Below are 14,383 nucleotides of genomic sequence, written 5' to 3'. Positions count from 1 at the left end.
TTAAAACTGCTGAAAATAAGGCAAAGTAATTACTTTTTTTTCTTACGCCAATTATCTTTTTTTTCTTTTTTTGTTTTGTTTGCTGCATAGGCCTGCGGAAGAACCAACCACCTGGACAGGTTACTTTGGAAAAGTTATTATGGCTTCCACCAGTTATTTGCCTTCTCAAGTAACTGAAATGTTTAACCAGGGCAGAGCATTTGCGACTGTTCGCTTGCCGTTCTGTGGTCACAGGAACATCTGTTCATTGGCAGTGTAATTTTTTCTAATATATTGGTTTTAAACTAGTGATTTAATTCATGTTGTGTTCTTTGTTCTGTATATTCTGTATATTATGCCAAATTTTACAGCCAAATGGCTTGCAATAATTGCAATAATGCACATATTGAACAGTGTAATGACTTACTGTTACACAATTACCTAGCATTTAGTATTCCGGTTTCTGAAAATGGTATTTAAATTATATTTAAGTAAGACCCCAAAATATATAACTTACTAATACTGGTATAGTGTTATCAGAAATTGTACAGGCTTCAGTGTGCTTTTTATGTGATTTACCCCTGACAGGAAGTTGTGTAGTTCTTTCATTTTCAGTGTGATATTGACTCCAGCTCCCCTACTCTTACTGTCTGGATTGGCTGGATCTTTTGTCTGAACTCAAGCCCCATCCCTGAGTGATGTCACCACCTCTGGCTATCCTCTACAGCCTACATTACCATCTCCCTGCCAAATTGACATATGCATATATATCTTTATTGTCATATTTAGGGAAGAATGAAATGTGTTTACAGCACACTGCATTGTGTGAATACAGGGAATAAGTGTAGCAGGTGCTGCAACCTCACTTGCTGCACTGATTGAACAAAAGATGTTCTGCAATAGCTCTTAGCACATAACTGGCAGGATTGCTGTGGGAGGGGGACAGGCGGGATGAGAGAACCCTGATGAAGAGCTTTGGGAAATATTGCGTTCTTGGAATTATACTGACCAACTGCTTAACTAGGAAGTACAACCAGGATGTACAGGACTTAGACCCCAAAAATAAATAGATCTTTGGCTTCAGAATTTGGACATATGATTAATCAATGATATAAGCTTCTGCAGCATTTTTTATTAATTTTTTACTAATATTCCAGTACCCTTTTCAAAGGGGAACTCCGATACTTAACCACCTCCACTCCGTGCATGAGGATAGCTGGTGTTGGGAACACAAATCTTCAGAACACCAGGGCGTTAAGCAGGAGATTATAGGGGTCCCAGAGGATGAACGATCCATGAGCAGACACTTATCCCCTCTCCTGTGAATAGGGTACTGGAGTTCTGTTTAAATAAACTTTGATGTATGCTAAAAAAAAACTTGATTTCCGTGAGGTCCTGGTTTAGTTAAATGTGAGGCTGTTTTAGCTGTGTATGGGCTGTTCAGTTTATACAGCCCATCAGTGGCTCTTTGAGATTCGTTTATCTAATCAGTAAAACACAATTATATGAAAGCAATAATAATTGTACTGTTTTTTTATCCTGAAATATTTACATTTAGAATTCAAAAGATCCCAAGGCTTCTTGTTGCTGCTGCAGATGGTTACCTATACATCTACAACCTTGACCCACAAGAGGGTGGAGAGTGCACACTAATGAAACAACACAAGTAAGTAAAAGAACAGCTCTTTGATGTCAATAAGAATTAGATTTTTATGTACAAGGTGTTTTTTTTAATTTTTTTTTTATTTTGGCATCATAAGTTTTGCAGATCTGTGTATAGTGCAGGTCTTCGCTGGTATCCAGTAGTGATAGATTGCCCTTCCCTGTGCTCTGTTCTCTCTGTTCTTACACTTTGTATCCACAAAAATTTTTTACATTTTTAGTGTATTGAGAATTTTTAAAAGCAAAAGTGTACCAAAATGGCAAATAGGAAACTTGCTTTGGTCACAATTATGCACCACAGAGGAGATGATGATAATGATGAGAGATGAGCGAACTTACAGTAAATTCGATTCGTCACGAACTTCTCGGCTCGACAGTTGATGACTTTTCCTGCATAAATTAGTTCAGCTTTCAGGTGCTCCGGTGGGCTGGAAAAGGTGGATACAGTCCTAGGAGACTCTTTCCTAGGAATGTATCCACCTTTTTCAGCCCACCGGGGCACCTGAAGGCTGAACTAATTTACACAGGATAAGTCATCAACTGCCGAGCCGAGAAGTTCGTGACGAATCGAATTTACTGTAAGTTCGCTCATCTCTAATGATGATGATGAGCCCAAAAAATTGTAGCTATTATACCAAGGCTTGACAAATTCCAAGTTGCCTAAGTGACTAAGAATTTCCTCCTGGCGCCTAGCTTTTTGTCAGCCTGAGCAGCGATGTTTAGATATTAAATTCATCTGGCAGCTGCTTTATCCCCTTGAATACAGCCACCTGTGCCAAGAGTGATGCTGCTCTGTGATGCTCCTGATAGTAGCCAGCAGTAGCTCATCCTGCACTTCTCATTCAGAGGCTCCTTTTAGGCTTGCTCGACCCTGGTTGAATGCACGTGGCTGTAGCATGGCTATAGAGGAGCCGGAGCTGTAGAGGGAGGTGTGTCATGGAGACCTGATTTGCTCACCGATTTTTCCATCTGCCGTAAACCTGTTGTTTCGTCACCCTCTTCTGTCGTGCAGTGCCGTCCTGGGATAGTGCATGGCTTCTACTGATGTAGTGGGCCACTCGCACACGCCTGGAGTCTTGCGTGATGAGTGTGCATACAGACTATGATGACAGAGTTCATTACTTTCTTTTATCTATCAGACAACAGTAACTGCTAATCCCAGGTCTTTTTGAAGCTCTCCACAAGTTGGCATTGGCTGTTAGACAAGGTCCTGGCTTACAGTCCTAGACGGCCACTGTCAGACAGGCCAATCGTAATTGCCTGAGTAAGACAAAGTAGAGGGATCTGTGCAGTGATCCTTGCAGAGAGGGAAAGATAACATTTGTTGATGTACTGTTGGAATTTCTGCTGTTCTGTGGCTGTTAGATGGAGCACGCGCTCAGAATGGAATGCTGGTATGCAATTGATATTGCGAGCCACAGTGAAAATCGTGCATGGCTGGCTGATGTTGTTCACAATAGGATGCTGGCTAGCTTGACATGTTTCAGGGGTACCATAACTCCTTTCCTCAGTAGCAAATGTGTTATAAGAGTACAATCAAGGATCGCAAGCCAAGACTACCATCACAGGCATGTGTGAGTGGCCCCTTTAATCTGCAGAAGCCACACAAACTGCCACAATGACACTGCACAAACAGGAAGAATGAGAGTAAATTTAGTATGAGAGTAATGAGAATGAGAGTAAATGAAAGTAACAGGTTCCCAGTAGTTGTACTAAGCAGTGAGTGGTGCACTGCGCCGATTATTTTGCTTATTTACAAAAAATGGGTACATGATTAGTAGATACAAGACTTATTAGTTCCTCTGCTTCATTTATAGTGCCAATTGCCCCATGACAGAGGAAAAATTCCTTCCCGACCCCAATGTGGCGATCAGAATAAATTCCTGGTTAAGTTTTATATATTTGGCTATTTAGTGCTTCATGTTTTGACAACAATGAGGGCCCTGTGATATGTGTCCATTTGCTTTTATATATAATAAATCGTTTTAAATTTAAAATGATTTAGATGGGCACTTACCTCGTATAACCACTGCTATCTTTGATGACGTCACAAACACTTTGCCAAGCGTCGCTACTATGGCACTGTGGTGTTGAAGTAAAGCCTCACTTCTTTGCTATATGGAATTGCTGCTATGATGTTTTTGTTCTACATATAGAAAGATATGTGTGTGTGTGTTTATACACACACATAGTGCGGGGCGGTACACCGGTATGAACCGGATACCGTTTTTTTTTTTCTCCCACGGTATGGATTTTTGCCCATACCGCTATACCGGTCGGGCCCCTCCCCCACCCTCCGGATGAATTGTAGAGCCCAGCGCGGCGCCCTCACTTGTCCCGGTGTTCTTCTGTGGCCCGATTCCGAGAGTCTGAATCGGGCCACAGAAGCTAATCCATTTACTGTGTCCCCCCCCTGCGCCTGTCAGCCAGTGTCCCCGCGAGCACGATCAATCCCCACTGCTAGCGGGATCCATGTGCCCACTAGCGGTGTCACAAGAACGCCTCCCGCGAGCGCTACCATCACCGCTAGCAGGGTCCCTGTGCCCACTAGCGGTGTCACAAGAATGCCGAGTGCAGCTCTGTTTCCCGTCCATGTCAGCTCTCAGGGTACGGGGACAGATTTAAAAGCCTCGCGCGCCTAACTTAGTACTGCGCAGGCGCAGCACTACGCAAATAGCGTAGGGCTAACGTAGGCAGCGCTAGGAGCCTAGCGTTAACCCTACGCTATTTGCGTAGTACTGCGCATGCTGCGCGCGAGGCTTTTAAATCTGTTCCCGTACCCTGAGAGCTGACAGGGACGGGGAACAGAGCCGCGCTCGGCATTCTTGTGACACCGCTAGTGGGCACAGGGAGCCCGCTAGCGGTGATGGTAGCGCTCGCGGAGGGCACATTTGACACAGCAAGTGGGCACAGGGACCGGCGGTAATTCCGTGATACCGCGATAATGAAAAAAAAATACTGTGATATTCATTTTAGGCTATACCGCCCAGCACTACATACATACACACACACACACACATAGACATATACCGTATTTATCGGCGTATAACACGAACTTTTTAGGCTAAAATTTTTAGCCTAAAGTCTGTGTGCGTGTTATACGCCGATACACCCCCAGGAAAGGCAGGGGGAGAGAGGCCGTCGCTGCCCGCTTCTCTCCCCCTGCCTTTTCTGGGGTCTAGAGCGCTGCTGTCGGCCCTTCTCACCCCAGGGGCAGAGAAGCGGCGCCGACAGCCAGGGAGAGAAGGGGCAGCGGCACCCATTGCCGGCGCCGCTGCCCCGTTGCCTCCCCCCATCCCCGGTGGCATAATTACCTGAGTCGGGTCCGCGCTGCTGCAGGCCTCCGGCGTGCGTCCCCGGCGTCGTTGCTATGCGCTGAACGGCGCGGCGCATGACGTCAGTGCGCCGCGCCGTGCATAGCAACAACGCAGGGGACGCACGCCGGAGGCCTGCAGCAGTGCGGACCCGACTCAGGTAATTATGCCACCGGGGATGGGGGGAAGCAACGGGGCAGCGGCGCCGACAATGGGTGCCGCTGCCCCTTCTCTCCCCCTGGCTGCCGATAACCAGGGGGTGAGAAGGGCCGACAGCAGCGCTCTAGACCCCAGGAAAGGCAGGGGGAGAGAAGCGGGCAGCGATGGCCTCTCTCCCCCTGCCTTTCCTGGGGGTATATCGGGGTATACACGCGCACACATTCACCCTCATTTTACCATGGATATTTGGGTAAAAAACTTTTTTTACCCAAATATCCTTGGTAAAATGAGGGTGCGTATTATAGGCCGGTGCGTGGTATACCCCGATAAATACGGTGTATATATATATATATATATATATATATATATATATATATATAGTCATGGCCGTAAATGTTGGCACCCCTGAAATTTTCCAAGAAAATTAACTATTTCTTACAGAAAAGGATTGCAGTATCACATGTTTTGCTATACACATGTTTATTCCCTTTTTGTGTATAGTAACTAAACCAAAAAAGGGAGGAAAAAAGCAAATTGTACCTAATGTCACACCAAACTCCAAAAATGGGCTGGACAAAATGATTGGCACCCTTTCAAAATTGTGGATAAATAAGATTGTTTCAAGCATGTGATGCTCCTTTAAACTCACCTGGGGCAAATAACAGGTGTGGGTAATATAACAATCACACCTGAAAGCAGCTAAAAAGGAGAGAAGTTCACTTAGTCTTTGCATTGTGTATCTGTGTGTGCCACACTAAGCATGGGTAACAGAAAGAGAAGAAAACTGTCTGAGGACTTGAGAACCAAAATTGTGGAAAAATATCAACAATCTCAAGGTTAAAAGTCCATCTCCAGAGATTTAATGTTGCGCACTGTGGACGAAGGCAAATCTATCAAGAAGTTCGCAACCCATGGCACTGTAACTAATCTCTCTGGGCGTGAACGGAAGAGAAAAATTGATGAAAGGTGTCAACACAGGATAGTCCGGATGGTGGGTAAGCAGCCCCGAACAAGTTCCAAGGATATTCAAGCTGTCCTGCAGGCTCAGGGAGCATCAGTGTCAATGCAAACTGTCGACATTTAAATGAAATGAAATGCTATGACAGGAGACCCGGGAGGACCCCACTACTGACACAGAGACATAAAAAAGCAAGATTACATTTGGCCAAAATGAACTTGAATAAGCCAAAATACTTCTGGGAAAACATCTTGTGGACAGATGAGACCAAGATAGAGCTTTTTGGTAAAGCACATCATTCTACTGTTTACCGACAATTGAATGAGGCCTACAAAGAAAAGAACACAGTACCTACAGTGAAATATGGTGATTTGGGGTTGTTTTGCTGCCTCTGGCACTGGGTGCCTTGAATGTGTGCAAGGCATCATGAAATCTGAGGATTACTAACGGATTTTGGTTTGCACTGTACAGCCCAGTGTCAGAAAGCTGAGTTTGCGTCTGGGATCTTGGGTCTTCCAGCAGGACAATAACCCCAAACATACATGAAAAACCCAGAAATGGATGGCAACAAAGCACTGGAGAGTTCTGAAGTGGCCAACAATGAGTCCAGATCTAGATCCCATTGAACACCTGTGGAGAGATCTTAAAATTGCTATGGGTAAAAGGCGCCTTCCAATAAGAGAGACCTGGAGCAGTTTTGTAAAGGAAGAGTGGTCCAACATTCCAGCTGAGAGTTGTAAGAAGCTTATTGATGGTTATAGAAAGCCACTGATTTCAGTAATTTTTTTTTCAAAGGGTGTGCAACCAAATATTAAGTTAAGGGTGCCAATAATTTTGTCCAGACCATTTTTGGAGTTTGGTGTGACATTATGTCCAATTACCTTTTTTCCTCCCTTTTTTGGTTTAGTTTCTATACACACAAAGGGAATGAACATGTGTATAGCAAAACATGTGTTACTGCAATCCTTTTCTGTGAGAAATACTTCATTTTGTTGAAAAATTTCAGGGGTGCCAACATTTACGTCCATGACTGTGTGTGTGTGTGTGTGTATGTATATATATATATATATGTGTACATTTCATTCAGATATTTTTCTGTACTGTCAAGAATACTAAAAAATCTATAGTTGCTTAACACAACTGTATAAATATTTACTTTTTATTACTTTAATAAAAAAAAAATAGCTTAAAAGTGCTATAATACTGTAGTTTTTTTAAGGTTTTGGGTTTTTAATACTTTTACAGATTAGATGGTAGCATGGAACCTGCAAATGAAATTTTAGAGTCTGCATCACATGATAGACCATTTGTTTCAAAGAACTATGGTACTTCAGCAACAAAAGACGCCTATTCAACATCACCAACAAGTCATGGTAAGCACCCATTAGAGTATAACTAAAGTTATGATTTCTTTTGTTTAACTCGGTAGTAGGGGTAAATATACTGAATATTTTCATCTATCTTTTAAGCAATTATTTAAGTTTTCTTACATGAATTAGACCTCCTCGTGCACTACCAAACAGCAGTGAAGGATATTATGCAAGAATCACAGAACTACAGCATGTTTGACATTCTTAGTGTTTCTTGGTGTTTTTTCACATTAATTACTATATTTTCAATATTTTTTTTATTTTTTTTGTTGAGAAATACACTTTTTACATCATTATAATTTTATCTTAACCATTTCAAAACCATCAATTTTTTTATTTTATTAATAGTACAAAGTGCAGCTAAAAATCTATAACATTGTGTCTCCTTTCTGTCATGGTCTTTTCCATATAAGATTTATTTATTTTCCCATATAAGATTTGTTTATTTACAGAAGCTATATTTTTTTTAACAGTTCAAACAAGTCATTGCAGGTGTACACATGCATATTTTTGCTGCCTATTGACTTCAATGGGTAGAAAAATCTGTTACAGCAAATCTGCAGGAGAAAATGTGCACGTGTGACCCTACCCTAAGGGCTAGTACACACGAGCAGATTTTTGTGCGGATTTTCCGCAGCTGATTTGCTGCTTTTTATTTTCAACTGTTTAATTTCTGCTGCTTATTTTCTCCTTCTTTTTTTCTGCTCCTTATTTTTTGCTCGTTAGTCAATGATAAAATAAGCAGCAGAAAATGAAAAGCAGCAGATCAGCTGCAGAAAATCAGCCCAAAAATCCACTCGTGGGAACGAGCCCTTAGGCTATGTTCACATAGCAGAATTTCCTCTACTTCTTTGTGCAAAAACCAAGGCACACATGTAGCAGAAATTTTAATCAGGTGAAAATTCTGCTTGGAGAAGTAGAGGAAATTCTGTCATGTGAACATAGCCTAACTGGGTGCTTTCTTTTTGGTTTTCACAGTTTTAGTCCAAGTTAGGCCTCCTTCATATTTATCAGTTGTCCGGCAGTGCTATGGGGATCAGTCAGGTTTGCTATGGGGATTTGCTCCTGCTCTGGACAGTTCCTGACATGGACAGAGGTGTCAGCAGAGAGCACTCTGGTCAGACGGAAAAGAAATTCAGAAAAGAAAAGAACTAAAGATTTTTAGATAGAAGTAATTTACAAATCTGTTTATCATTCTGGCACCAGTTGACTTACAAAAATTTTTTTTTTACACCGGAGTACCCCTTTAACCCCTTCATGACCCAGTCCTTTTTTTTTTTTAAATCTGACATGTGTCTCTCTAAGTGGTAATAACTGTGAACTGCTTTTACCTGGCAAAGTGATTCAGACATTGTTTGAGACATATTGTACTTCATATTAGTGGTAAATTTTTGTTGATACATGAAGCGATTTTTGTGAAAAAAATTTCATTTCTCTATGTTTGAAACTCTCATGCCAAATAAATGTAGTTTTTAATTCACATTCAACATTCATTTACTTATTTACAACATTAGAAGGCTTATATTATTATGAGCATTTTTAAAATTTTTCTACAAAAGTTCAAAATCAATTTATATATATATATATATATATATATATATATATATATATATATATATATATTTATATTTATTTATTAAATTTTTTTTATTTATTTTTTTACTTTTGTACAACAGCTCCCCCTAGTGTCTGTTGCACAACACATACAGTAACAGGTTTAGGACACTAGGAGGAGCTGTTGTACAACTAAACAGAAAAAAACATGAAAGTGAAGCATGCCGGCAGGCACAGCGCCGGCAGCTCGGGACGGGTAAGGGACACCTGGGGAAGGGGGACAGGTAAGGGACACTTGGGTCTCCTAGCAGAACAGTGTGTGTATCCCGATCCCCGTGATCGGGAGACGCACACCGCGCTGCTTAGGATTTTTATGTGCAAAACGCTGCCATTAGCTAGTCAGATTTAACTAGCTGATAGGAGCGATCGCTGTGAGGTTGGGGGGGGATGGGGGCCGAACCCCCCCAAGGTCCCAAGACAAGATGGCTGGCTATTAGTGATAGCCACCATCTTACCGGGCGCGGCGGGATGCCTCGAGTAGCGGCCAGTATCTGCATGACGTACATGTATGTCATTGGTCGGGAAGGGGTTAAGGACCTTTGGTGATGGTAATGATAATGTGGGGTAGGTGGGTCTGAGCTAGAGGGGGCTGTGAAAACCAAAAAGAAAGGACAATTTTGAAGTATGAAGTTGTGCATGTACTGCTATTAAGCAGTGGTCTGCAGCTGGTGCGAAAATACAACTCCCAGTATGTCCTAGCAACCAAGATCTGTATTATATCAGTACATGCACTTTGTGTTACTGCCCCTTATGCATTGCTGGTAGTTACACCAGCTTCAGAGCCACATGGTACGGATCACTTCTCTGTAGCACAACTTGCTGGGACTTTTAGTTTTTTGTTACATTCGGTTTTTCAGCCGAGCACTTCCTGAATTCTCCGCTTCAGACCAAAATTTTAATTTCAGTGCTTCACTAAATATGATTATACAAAAAAAACTATAAAAGTCGTTGGGGCAAGCAATTTTCAATTTTGGGTAATATTTAACATATGTGATACACTGTTTAACATCTGCATAGTCTAGTTGAGTTGTATACATTGTATGGTATCATATACTTTCAGGTCCATAAATATTGGGACATCAACACAATTATAAAATTTTTGGCTCTATACACCACCATCATGGATTTGAAATGAAACAAACAAGATGTGCTTTAACTGCAGACTGTCAGCTTTATTTTGAGGGTATTTACATCCATATCAGGTGAATGGTGTAGGAATTACAAGTTTGCATATGTACCTCCCACTTGTTAAGGGACCAAAAGTAATGGGACAATTGGCTTCTCATCTGTTCCATGGCCAGGTGTGTGTTATTGCCTCATTATCCCAATTACAATGAGCAGATAAGAGGTCCAGAGTTCATTTCAAGTGTGCTATTTGCATTTGGAATCTGTTGCTGTCAACTCTCAAGATGAGATCCAAAGTGCTGTCACTCTTTCAGTGAAGCAAACCATCATTAGGCTGAAAAAAAAAAAACATCAGAGAGAGAGCCAAAACATTAGACGTGGCCAAAACAACTGTTTGGAACATTCTTAAAAAGAAGGAATGCACCGGTGAGCTCAGCAACACCAAAAGACCAAGGAAAACAACTGTGGTGGATTAGCGAATAATTCTTTTCCTGGTGAAGAAAACACCCTTCACAACAGTTGGCCAGATGAAGAACACTCTCCAGGAGGTAGGTGTATGTGTGTCAAAGTTAACAATCAAGAGAAAACTTCACCAGAATGAATACAGAGGGTTCACCACAAGATGGAAACCATTGGTTAACCCTTTAAAACAGGAAGGACATATTAGAGTTTGCCAAACTCTAAAAAAGCCTTTACAGTTCTGGAGCAACATCCTATGGACAGATGAGACCAGGATCAACTTGTACCAGAGTGATGAGAAGAGTATGGAGAAGGAAAAGAACTGAAAATCAAAAAATAAAGATTTGAAGAAAAAAAAAGAAAAGAACTGCTCATGATCCTAAGCATATCACCTCATCAGTGAAGCATGGTGGCGGTAGTGTCATGGCATAGTGGGCATGTATGGCTTCCACTGGAACTGCTTCTCTTGTATTTATTGATGACGTAACTGCTGACAAAAGCAGCAGGATGAATTCTGAAGTGTTTTGGGCAATATTATCTGCTCATATTCAGCAAGATGCTTCAGAACTCATTGGACGGCGCTTCACAGTGCAGATGGACAATGACCCAAAGCATACTGAAAAAGCAATGAAAGAGTTTTTTAAGGTAAAGAAGTGGAATGTTATTCAATGGCCAAGTAAGTCATCTGACCTGAATCCAATTGAGCATGCATTTCACTTGCTGAAGACTAAACTGAAGAAAAAATGCCCCAAGAACAAGCAGGAACTGAAGACAGTTGCAATAGAGGCCTGGCAGAGCATCACCAGGGATGATGATTATGCGTTCCAGACTTCAGGCTGTAATTGACTGCAAAGGGAATATTAAAAAGGGAAAGTTTGATTTATGATTATTATTCTGTCCCATTACTTTTGGTCCCTTAACAAGTGGGAGGCACATATGCAAACTGTTGTAATTCCTACACCGCTCACCTGATTTGGCTGTAAATACCCTCAAATCAAAGCTTACAATATGCAGTTAAAGCACATCTTGTTTGTTTTATTTGTGGTGGTGTATAGAGCCAAACATTTTATAATTGTGTTGATGTCCCAATATTTATGGACCTGAACATTGTATGGTATCATATAGCACCCGTGTGATATACTATATAATATCTATACCATAATAGAGTGCATGTACATACATAAATGTTTAGTTGGTAATAATCTGGAAACCAACTAGTATACCCTCTTGTCTAAGAGCTATCTGTGCCATCAATTTGATAGCACCTATATATGGTGCAGAAAATGAGCATATATGCCCCACTACCATACCTATACAGGAGATATTGCTAATATACATTTCTGTATATAATGATTGTCTGTCTACAGTTCAAGGTCACGGGTCTTAGATAATTTCATACAACACATGGGGCTTGTTTAGTACAATATCTATTTTTTTTGTGCAATATCTAGTGGAGGAATACATTTGGGGAACATTAATGGTCCCTCCCTTGTGTATTTATTGGTCTTTTTGTGCTCCTCCCCTTTTGGGTGTTCTTATGTTGATCCAGATGCAAGTCAAGTTTACAACCTGTATAACATTCTGGGTTGTGTGTTCTCTCACAAAGCTAAAAAAAAATGTATGCATTAAAAAGTAAGTACTTTACTAATGTTGTATTTATCCCTTTACAGCCTTTTGTGATGAACTTGGAGCTGTGGGTGGGACGAACCTAGAAGATGAAACCCATACTCTCCGACTAGATGAAGACAGCGAAAATCCACCCATGGTCTTGAGAACAGAGTAAAATTAGTTGTTTCTCAACATAGGCACAGAACTACAAGAAGATATTTTGAAATCTCTTGTGTTTGCTGCTATGGACTAATTTAGGGATCAGGAAAGATACACTCAACTGCAAAATATAAGTGGGTTATTTTTAACAGCGGGACGAATTCTGATATTTTCACTTCACTTTCAATGCAATTTTTAGCTCTTGTTTGGTTGCCAAAATAAGATATGATTTGTTGCTTAGCATGTTACTTTGTGCCAACCAAATTTAGAAACTATAGAAACTGCTAACTTTATTTGACTTTTTGATCCTTTTAAACCCTGTACATGTATAAAGACTATATATATATATATATATATATATATATATATCTTGTGTGTGTATATATGTATGTATATTTTGTGGCTAAAGAAGACATATGAATATTTAGCTGGACACTTTAGTATTACTTCACCTAGCGACTATGTCTGGGACTGCAACATACATACCAATTTAACACATTTATGCTCTTATATTTGGATCAGCTGTGTTCACTGGACCACTGTCAAAGGAAATGCACAATAAAGGAATTGTACAGGATTAGAAAACATGGCTTTCTTCCAAGAACAGTGCCACATCTGTTGAGTGGTGCACAACATTTCAGCTTTGTTTTTTAGTTGAATTGAGTTACCCTATGGGACAAAACCCATGAACATGTTTGGTGCTGTTTTTGGAACAACAAAAGGAGTTATCTAGGGTGAGAAAAAAAAAGTCTGCATTTTGCCCCACAGAAACAGTGGCACTCATGTCTATTGGTTGTGTCTGGTTTTGCTGCTCATCCCCAAGTAAGGGAAAAGGGCTGAACTGCAAGACCAACACAACTAGTGAACAAGGTATAATTGTAGTACTAGATATATCCCTTGCCAAAGAGTGGCACCGTTTCTGGACAAGAAGAACCTTTAATTTTCAAGGCCGCTGTCTTCCTCGGTGTCTGGAGAGTGATGAAAAATGTACACTAGAGACTTTGATTTTCATTAGGTTCCCTCTCCTTTCTTTATTTGTCCAATATATTTGGTCACTCACATGTAGTGTAAAATAGTCATTTTAGCTTCAATATCAAAAACTACACAGTGCGTTTACTACTGGGAGGTGTGGATTATCAATATATGATGAAATGTATTTTATTTAAACGTAAATCATATTTTTTTTTTTTCTTCATTTATGATGATAAAATTGATAATTTTGTTCTTTGGTATTTGTATATTTTCTTATTTCAGTGGCTATTTTCATCCATCCCTTCAGCGACTTTTCTACTATAGTAGGGAAAGAAAATTGTGTGATCTAGCCTTAAATGGAATGTATCATCTAGATTTTACCCCTTCGCTCATGACAACATCCCTGAAGAGGACCTACCACAGGACAGGAATCCTGAGGATATAAAAATAGGACACACGTCTCCACAGGTAGGAAGCCTGAGAGTTCCCGATCATAGCTCTCCTCAGGCTGCAGGTCCTCGATTGATGTGGGGTGTAAGTCTTCGCCAGGAGCAGCTCCTAGCCTGCCAGCGGTCCCACAGGCTTCTGATGGATTTTTCCCTGGCACTCTGCTTCTCTGTCAGGAGACTCTGGGTCACTTCTGGGAGAGTGTGGGCTCTGACTAGCTTTCCTATCTCTTGGGTGCACGCTTAGGACTGATCCCTTTCCTATTGCGTTCTCCCGGCGCTGACTGACGACTTCCGGCCGGGGCACATTATCACTTCCAGTTGCGGCCCAAATTCAAAAAAAGACCATCAGAGGTTACCTGTTGGTTTCGTCTGGCGTCCGGACACCTGCGCGGGCCTCGGCAGCCAGCCTTACACAAAGTGTCTCTGGGCAGCTTTGCAGTGGGCCCTATCAAGATTGCTCTTGCCTGAAGCCATGTCTAGCCCGGCAGGCAATGGAGAAGGATGCGCCAAGGAACGCAGTTCTAGCCTGGTACCAGCAGAGGTAATGCAGCTGAT

General features: G+C 41.3%; 1 protein-coding gene across 3 annotated transcripts in view; it reads left to right on the top strand.

Annotated features, from left to right (window-relative positions):
* WIPI2 (WD repeat domain, phosphoinositide interacting 2) overlaps nt 1–12,984 on the top strand; it is a 241,314-nt gene extending 228,330 nt beyond the window's left edge. For 2 of the 3 annotated variants that reach the window (XM_056534648.1, XM_056534650.1), the window contains exons 9-12: nt 91–255; nt 1,538–1,645; nt 7,318–7,445; nt 12,311–12,984. In XM_056534648.1, the coding sequence (XP_056390623.1) occupies nt 91–255; nt 1,538–1,645; nt 7,318–7,445; nt 12,311–12,423 (514 nt within the window). In that variant the 3' untranslated portion in view covers nt 12,424–12,984. The remainder of the gene's footprint in view (nt 1–90; nt 256–1,537; nt 1,646–7,317; nt 7,446–12,310) is intronic. The other variant, XM_056534649.1, reaches the window with a different exon arrangement.
* The last annotated feature ends 1,399 nt before the right edge of the window (nt 12,985–14,383 follow it).

The sequence above is a fragment of the Hyla sarda genome, chromosome 8, assembly GCF_029499605.1.
Source record: "Hyla sarda isolate aHylSar1 chromosome 8, aHylSar1.hap1, whole genome shotgun sequence".
Classification (NCBI taxonomy): Eukaryota; Metazoa; Chordata; class Amphibia; order Anura; family Hylidae; genus Hyla; species Hyla sarda.
This window is presented reverse-complemented; position numbering and strand designations above follow the sequence as displayed.